Here is an 8623-nt window from a genome sequence, read left to right as displayed (position 1 = left end):
GTCATGAGAGGGCGCCAATAAGCAAGGCAGTATGGTGGTCTCTGATGGATACTGCGACCATCGTGGCTAAAGATGTTCCTCTCTGCTCGGAATAGCTGACACGGGGCTGATGCAGGGACAAAGCCAGAGCGAACCTGCATTACCGATCTTACATTGATTACTGCCATGCCACCCGCTGAGATGTTAAAACTGATCGCGCTGCTGCCAGGGGACACGCTAGAAGAAGGACATTGCAGCGGCTGCTGCTATCGGCCCGGGGAGATGGTAACATTGATTGCGCTGCTGCAGCTCCGAGGACAAGCTGAAAGATGGACATTGCAGCGGCTGCTGCTATCGGCCTGGGGAGATGTTAATACTGATCGTTCTGCTGCTGCGGGGACAAGCTGGAAGATTCACACAGGCATTATAGATCATTGCAGCGGTTGCTGCTATGCCACACAGGAACTCCACATCACTCTGCTGCAGCCCTCCCAGGAACCTCTCATGATGGGTGAGACCTTAATTTAATTGCAGTGGTTAGTGTAGCTAGCTTGGGGCGTAGGGAAGCAGAGGTTTGTGTAGTGTTGTGTAGCTGGGTGGGGGAGGACATCAGTGGTTAGGGTAGTGGTAGTTGGGGGCATCAGGGGTTAGAGTAGTGTAGTGTAGTTGGGGCATCAGGGGTTAGAGTAGTGTAGTGTAGTTGGGGGCATCAGGGGTTAGAGTAGTGTAGTGTAGTTGGGGGCATCAGGGGTTAGAGTAGTGTAGTGTAGTTGGGGGCATCAGGGGTTAGAGTAGTGTAGTGTAGTTGGGGGCATCAGGGGTTAGAGTAGTGTAGTGTAGTTGGGGGCATCAGGGGTTAGAGTAGTGTAGTGTAGTTGGGGGCATCAGGGGTTAGAGTAGTGTAGTGTAGTTGGGGGCATCAGGGGTTAGAGTAGTGTAGTGTAGTTGGGGGCATCAGGGGTTAGAGTAGTGTAGTGTAGTTAGGGCATCAGGGGTTAGAGTAGTTGGTGGGGGCAGCAGAGTTTAGCATAGTTGGGCAGTTTAACTTAGATAGAGACACCTTGGGGGAGTTTAAAGGTCTATAGGACACTCCTGGACCATGGGTGCACCTAGATTTAGTTTTTTTTTTTTTCCTGGTTTTTGCCCTCTAAATCTAGGTGCGTCCTATAGTCCGGAGCGTCTTATAGTCCGAAAAATACGGTACTTAGAAGGAGCGCAATATGATATAGGTAGCTTGTGCAGTGTACTATACCCGTGCTTATAAGCATAACCTACTGTGTAAATTGATTGTTTTGGTTCTCACTGTTCTGCCAGTGCATTAGATTGTTTTTAAGTGTTTTTATATGTTAAAGGGATAATCCTTATAAAGGGATCCTTAATAAATTTAAATCATTACTTTAACTTGGCGGTTCTGATTTTGATTATTGCTTGCCTAGATGGATACTTTTTCTAGTATAATAGCAGGGGCGTAGCAATAGGGGGTGCAGAGGTAGCCACAGCATCGGGGCCCTTGAGCCAGAGGGGCCCCGAAGGGCCCTCCCTCAATTACAGTATTAGCTCTCTATTGGTCCTGTGCGCATAATAATCACTTCTATAGATACTTTGAATAGGGGTAAGCATTAACAAACTATTCCCTATCCCCTTCTTGCACCTCTGACACTGTAGTTGCCATTGGCAGGTTTTGGTGCGTCATATCAATTGTTATGTATAGAGTGCTTGGGGGGCCCCATGTAAAACTTGCATCGGGGCCCACAGCTCCTTAGCTACGCCACTGTATAATAGTATACCATCTTCACTCACATTCAATATACTGAATAGAAGACACTCTGTTGATTCAAACTTTTTTCTGTATTATTATTTTCAGGAATAATATGATTAATATGATTAGTGAAAAGATTGTTCGCTGAATGTGTTTAATATACCAATAGGAAGGCCAATTTAAGCCTGCAGTGCTTCCATCTTGTGAATATGGTATATTATTGGCTTTTACAAAACAACCGTAAAATATATTCTGTTTAAAGAGGAACTGTCGCGAAAATCTTAAAATTTAAAACACTCTCTGTTTTCTTTATTTTTAAAGAGGAACTCCAGTGAAAATAATGTAATAAAAAAAGTGCTTCATTTCTACAATAATTATGTATAAAGGATCTAGTCAGTGTTTGCCTATTGTAAAATCTCTGATTTACATTCTGACATTTATTACATGGTGACATTTTTACTGTTGGCAGGTGATGTAGCTGCTGCATGTTTTTTTGGCAGTTGGAAACAGCTGTAAACAGCTATTTCCCACAATGCAGCAAGGTTCACAGACAGGAAACTGCCAAGAGTACATACTCAGAATTTCTTTGTGGGAGGGGTTTCACCACAATATCAGCTATACAGCGCCCCCTGATGGTCTGTTTGTAAAAAGGAATAGATTTCTCATGTAAAAGGGGGTACCAGCTACTGATTGGGATAAAGTTCAATTCTTGGTCGGAGTTTCTCTTTAAAAGCACTTAGTGAATGGCAGTTGCTCTGTCCAACTGCCAAAATAGTGTGCAGTGAGCAGGGAGGCTGGCCAGCATCTTTGTATTTATTATTTTCAGGGAATGTCTTTATAAAGAATAAAGGCCATACTGAGAATCCCCCATAAAGAGATGGACTAGTCCAAAACCTGTCGGTAATGTCAGATTTCTACTACCTACTGTAAGTGACAGCAACATAGGAGAAAAGTAATTTCTGGCTCATTTTACTCTGGGAGAAATGTACTTCTCATTTGTATGTGTTTTAAAGAGAATCTGTACTGTGAAAATCTTACCTAAATAAATGTACCAGTCTGTTTGTTGTCTTCTCCTAGCCCCCTCTGTGACATTTTTCGGCGCTCCCCGCTGTTTTCCTGGTGATAAAATCACTTTTTTATTCATTGTTTTTGTAAACAATGAAGAGGGCTGCCAAACAGGAAATACATCATCAGAGCAGGTGCCTGTTTGCAGTGGCTCCTCTCAAACGTGACTTGACTGCTGGAATGTTTCTCCCACTTGTTGCCTTAGCTGCTTGTCTGGGCTTTGAACTGATCTTTCTGCACTCACAGCTGTTCACAAGGTCACAGACAGGCTGGCTGTGAGCTGAGACCTTGCATGTGACTCATACACACAGCACACACAAACAGAGCCTGCAGGAGGCATGGAGGGGTCGTGCATAACTTCTCCTTATCACAGCAGAAGCAGTGCATCCCTCCCTGACTTGACAAGGCTTGACAAAGAAAAGAAGATTACATATATTTCAGAGACAGTGCAACTAGAAAAGGCTGCAGTAATCCAGACCACATTTGAACATGTATAGGAACTTATAGGATACAAGAAGTAAGGATGAACATTTTGTTACAGAGTCTCTTTAAATTTTACGATTTTTGCGACAGTTCCACTTTAAGCTTGACATCATAATCATCATAAACTTTACTTTAGTTTTTTTTTTATTTACCAAGATCTGCAAAAAAATATATGTGAGATGACAATTGCTCCTTTTCAGTTAGAATTGGCATACAATCTCACAGTTGCAATAAATGTCTGCTAGTTTACAGCCATCAATTCAACAGATACTATGGTCAACGGTACCTGTTTAATGTTAATTTTCTCTCCCTCTCTTGATAACATAAATATGAATGCTCATCTGTGACAAACATTTGTGTTTGACTCAGTTAGTTTGTAAAATGCCTGGGGGAAAGTCATGCATGTCTGTCAGAGGGCCAGTGCACACCAAATACCTCTAGCACAGTGGTGCCTAACCTTTTTTGGCCCGAGGGCCGAACTTTAAATCAAGAAAAATCTCGAGGGCCGGAACACATGCATACAAATTTTCGATGTAAAACTTTAAACGTTTTTCTATTAACAGTTAACATGGTGTTGGAAATGGAAAGAAAACGACAATATAAGAATTGTTGTACTCACCATTTGATGCACATTTTCTTAATGAGAAGTTTGCGGCTGTTTTTCAGAAACCAATTTCTGGATATTTGGCTCTAAATTTGTAGCATTTATTCTCAATGCAGAATGAAGATGATCATCTGTGATGGTGTAATGGTTAAGGGCTCTGCCTCTGACACAGGAGACCAGGGTTCGAATCTCGGCTCTGCCTGTTCAGTAAGCCAGCACTAATTCAGTAGGAGACCTTTGGCAAGTCTCCCTTACACTGCTACTGCCAATAGAGCGCGCCCTAGTGGCTGCTGCTCTGCTCTGGCGCTTTGAGTCCGCAAGGAGAAAAGCGCAATATAAATGTTATTTGTCTTGTCTTGTCTTGTGAGCCAGATTCTGTGTGGGGCTGAGGGGGCTGCCCGCTCTGTGTGGGGCTGAGGGGACTGTCTGCTCTGTGTGGGGCTGAGGAGGCTGCCCTGTCTGTGTGGGGCTGAGTGGGCTGCCCGCTCTGTGTGGGGCTGAGGAGGCTGCCCTGTCTGTGTGGGGCTGAGGAGGCTGCCCTGTCTGTGTGGGGCTGAGGAGGCTGCCCTGTCTGTGTGGGGCTGAGGAGGCTGCCCTGTCTGTGTGGGGCTGAGGAGGCTGCCCTGTCTGTGTGGGGCTGAGGAGGCTGCCCTATCTGTGTGGGGCTGAGGAGGCTGCCCTGTCTGTGTGGGGCTGAGGAGGCTGCCCTGTCTGTGTGGGGCTGAGGAGGCTGCCCTGTCTGTGTGGGGCTGAGGGTGCTGCCCTGTCTGTGTGGGGCTGAGTGGGCTGCCCTGTCTGTGTGGGGTTGAGGGGGCTGCCCTGTCTGTGTGGGGCTAAGGAGGCTGCCCTGTCTGTGTGGGGCTGAGGAGGCTGCCCTGTCTGTGTGGGGCTGAGGGGGCTGCCTTGTCTGTGTGGGGCTGAGGGGGCTGCCCTGTCTGTGTGGGGCTGAGGGGGCTGCCCTGTCTGTGTGGGGCTGAGGGGGCTGCCCTGTCTGTGTGGGGCTGAGGAGGCTGCCCTGTCTGTGTGGGGCTGAGGAGGCTGCCCTGTCTGTGTGGGGATGAGGAGGCTGCCCTGTCTGTGTGGGGCTGAGGAAGCAGCCCTGTCTGTGTGGGGCTGAGGAGGCTGCCCTGTCTGTGTGGGGCTGACCTGTCTGTGTGGGGCTGAGTGGGCTGCCCTGTCTGTGTGGGGCTGACCTGTCTGTGTGGGGCTGAGTGGGCTGCCCTGTCTGTGTGGGGCTGAGGAGGCTGCCCTGCCTGTGTGGGGCTGAGGAGGCTGCCCTGTCTGTGTGGGGCTGACCTGTCTGTGTGGGGCTGAGTGGGCTGCCCGCTCTGTGTGGGGCTGAGGAGGCTGCCCGAGGAGGAGAGGATCGGGTGGTATTGCGTAGTAAAGTATCGGCGTAGTCCCGCGCATACATGAGAATGTGCTGGTATTCAGCCCCGGGTAGCGCTGGGATAGTTAGAAAGCCTCGCTCATTGGTTAGTGCAGGAACCTTCCTCCAATAGGAAGCAGCCTAATTCCTATTGGAGGAAGGTTCCTGCACTAACCAATGAGCGAGGCTTTCTAACTATCCCAGCGCTACCGGGGGCTGAATACCAGCGTGTATGCGCGGGACTACGCCGATACTTTACTACGCAATACCACCTGATCCTCTACCCCTCCGCGGGCAGCCTCCTCAGTCTCCCCCAGCCTCCCCCTCCACAGGACACCGCCGCGCGGGCCACAAAAACTGGCCTCGCGGGCCACAAATGGCTCGCGGGCCGTAGGTTGGGCACAGCTGCTCTAGCAGATCTGCAAAACGCTAGAGGTTTTTGAAGCAGATTTCAGGGCGATTCTAGGCTTGTTTAGAGATGTTTTGTAAACATGCCTAGCGTTTTTTGGAGCGTTTTTGTGTAGCAGATTACAAATATTATTACAGTAAAAGCTGTACTGAACAGCTTCTGTAACAAAACGCCTGGAAAACCGCTCTGATTTAGCGTTTTTCAGAGCTTTTTTCCACTGTCCTATACTTAACATTGAGGCAGAAACGCCTCAGAAATCTAAAAAATGCTGCAGCCCCCGAGTTTGCAATTGTGGAAAAAACAAACCACTCTGGTGTGCACAAGCCCATTCACTTTCATTAACCAAGCGGTTTTCCCCCTGCAAGCGTTTTAAAAACGCTCCAGAACCGCTCTGGTGTGCACCAGCCCGTACTGCTCTTTCATGTCGTTAGACATAGACCAATAGTTTAGTTACTAAACACCGCTAGATAGGACATTGTTATGGTGGGTGCAAGAGAATGCTCATTAAAGGTTATCCAACCTAAACCCCTCCCCTGCCCTCCAAACAGTATACACTTACATCTTGATCGTTACCCACTTCTGCACTGCATTGTCTGCTCACCCCACAAGCCTCTTTTCGACAGCTATCTGTTCTGTACTAGGCCCATAGGGTCGGGACCTTTGGACCAGATGTTATACGCTGTGCGCACGCACGGTTTATTCCTTGTGGCGGCTCTATCCACACTCCCAGCAGTTTCCTCATCCTGGCATGCAAACTCACAGCACTCTCAGCAGTGCAGGAGCATTAACTGAGCGGCCACAAGGAACCAACTGCTCATGTGCAAGTCATATAACATCTGGTGCAAAGGACCTGACCACTACTAGTTGGGACCTAGTACAGTACAGGACGGATAGCGGCTGTAAGGAGGCTTGCGACAAGAAATGGAGAATGGAGTCCAGGATGTAAGTGTATATATTTTTTCTTTGGGGGGGGGGGGGGGGGTTAGCTCGGATATCCTTTAATGGCTAGCATTATTTTGCTGGGCAGTAGGAAAATAAATGTCCTGAATTTTCAGAGGTTTGAAAACTTATAGTTACTCTTCCTTCACTATTTTAATATGATTAACATCGGTTACATCTCTAGCAGCCAGTTTCCAATCATAGTCTAAAGCCTTCTGTATTTAGGCGATGATATGACTGCTTAGACAGGCACCACAATGGAGTAGTAGATAGCACTCTTGCCTTGTAATGCTGGGTCCCCGGTTTGAATCCTAGCCATGGCACTATTTGCACCAAGCTTGTATGTTTTCCCCATGATTGCATGGGTTGCCTTTTGGTTTCCTAGTGCAGTGCATTGCAGTCCTTTTTTTTTTTTTTTTTTTTTTTTTTTTTTTGCTACTTTGTCATACTTATGCTGGGCCAGCGGCTCGATCCAGCGCATAATTGCATCCATGGACATTTTTTTATCTTTGCTGTAGCTTCACAAATCAATAAACTATTCTATTAAAATCTATATGAGCACACCAGTGTCTTCCCCATTATTTCTGAATTAAGTGTTTAAAAAATCCAAATTTGAGCCAGGAAAGGAATTGTTTTGTAAACTATTTGTATCAACTACACAAATACTCTATTCTATTTGTTCACCACCTAAAAATGTCATTTTCCATGGATTTTTGTAAGCGGCTTTTGTAAAAAAAGTTGGCATCATTTCATGTGGGCTTTGGTTACATAAGGGAACATCTGGACATTCTATGTAACAACATGCAATCATGCAGAAAAAGCCAATAGGTAAAAAAGGCTACAAACCACAACTTGGCCTCAGAATTTCTTTAGAAAGTGTTTAGATTCTAAATATATTATGGAAATAATAATAAAAATGGATAATAATATCATTTGATAAACTAGAAATAAGTTCTAATTTACATCAGTGTTTTATGACTGGATTAATCATGTTCAAGCAAAAAGCAAAGGCAAACATATTTTAGTTTAAACCCTCCAGGAAATATTTTTCTTTGAGATACTTATCGGACTTTTTTTTTTCTTGACAGATTTGGATTTCTATGTAGTAAAATGAAATACCTTTTAACTCTCATAGATATATTTTATGAAAAAGTAAGAGAAAAAGGGCAATTTACTGCAAATCTATTCCCAAAGTAAGTTAAAGAGGAACTCCAGTGAAAATAATGTAATAAAAAAAGTGCTTCATTTTTACCATAATTATGTATAAATGATTTAGTCAGTGTTTGCTCATTGTAAAATCTTTCCTCTCCCAGATTCACATTCTGACATGTATTACATGGTGACATTGTTACTGTGGGCATGTTATGTAGCTGTTTCTAGCTGTTCTGGCTGTTAGACAGCTCTAAACAGCCATTTCCTGTCTGTGAACATTGTTACATTGTGGCAGTTTGCCAGAAGTACCGCGGTATTCAGAGCCTCTAGTGGGAGTGGTTTCAGCACAAAATCAGTCACACAGCGCCCCCTGATGGTCTGTTTGTGAAAATCATTCTATTTCTCATGTAAAAGGGGGTATCAGCTACTGATTGGGATAAAGTTCAATTCTTGGTTGGAGTTTTTCTTTAAAACTTAGTTTCAACCCAAATAAATTGACCAAATATTTATTCAACAAATAAATAAATTCAGTCATTATGATTTTACACAGTCAAAATACACATGAAAAAGTTTTAGTAATGTACCTTAATTAATGTATTACAGTTTTAAATGGACAGCACGGTGGCATAGTAGTTGGCGCTCTTGCCTTGTAGTGCTGGGTCCCTGGTTCAAATCTCAGCCAGGGCACTATCTGCACAGAGTTTGTATGTTCTCTCCGTGTCTAGGTGGGTTTCCTCTGGACACTTCAATTTCCTCCCATATCCCAAAGACATTAAGATAAGTTAATTGGCTTCCCTCTAAAAATGGCCCTAGACTATCATACTTACACGATACATACATAGACATATGACTATGGTAGGGATA

The 8623-nt window shown here is 45.1% G+C and overlaps 1 protein-coding gene across 5 annotated transcripts in view; it reads left to right on the top strand.

Moving 5' to 3' along the window:
- Positions 1-8623, top strand: part of CDK19 (cyclin dependent kinase 19) — a 502598-nt gene that overhangs the window by 362322 nt on the left and 131653 nt on the right. The window contains exon 1 of one of the 5 annotated variants that reach the window (XM_068231301.1): positions 2211-2373. The exons of the other annotated variants lie outside the window; for them this stretch is intronic. Coding sequence (XP_068087402.1) covers positions 2224-2373 — 150 coding nt within the window. The 5' untranslated portion in view covers positions 2211-2223. Of the gene's footprint in view, positions 1-2210; positions 2374-8623 lie in introns of those variants that run through there. 5 annotated transcript variants of the gene reach the window in all.

Source organism: Hyperolius riggenbachi, chromosome 4 (genome assembly GCF_040937935.1).
Source record: "Hyperolius riggenbachi isolate aHypRig1 chromosome 4, aHypRig1.pri, whole genome shotgun sequence".
Taxonomy (NCBI): Eukaryota; Metazoa; Chordata; class Amphibia; order Anura; family Hyperoliidae; genus Hyperolius; species Hyperolius riggenbachi.
Note: the sequence above shows the minus strand (reverse complement) of the source record. Positions and strands in the feature narration are given on the sequence as shown.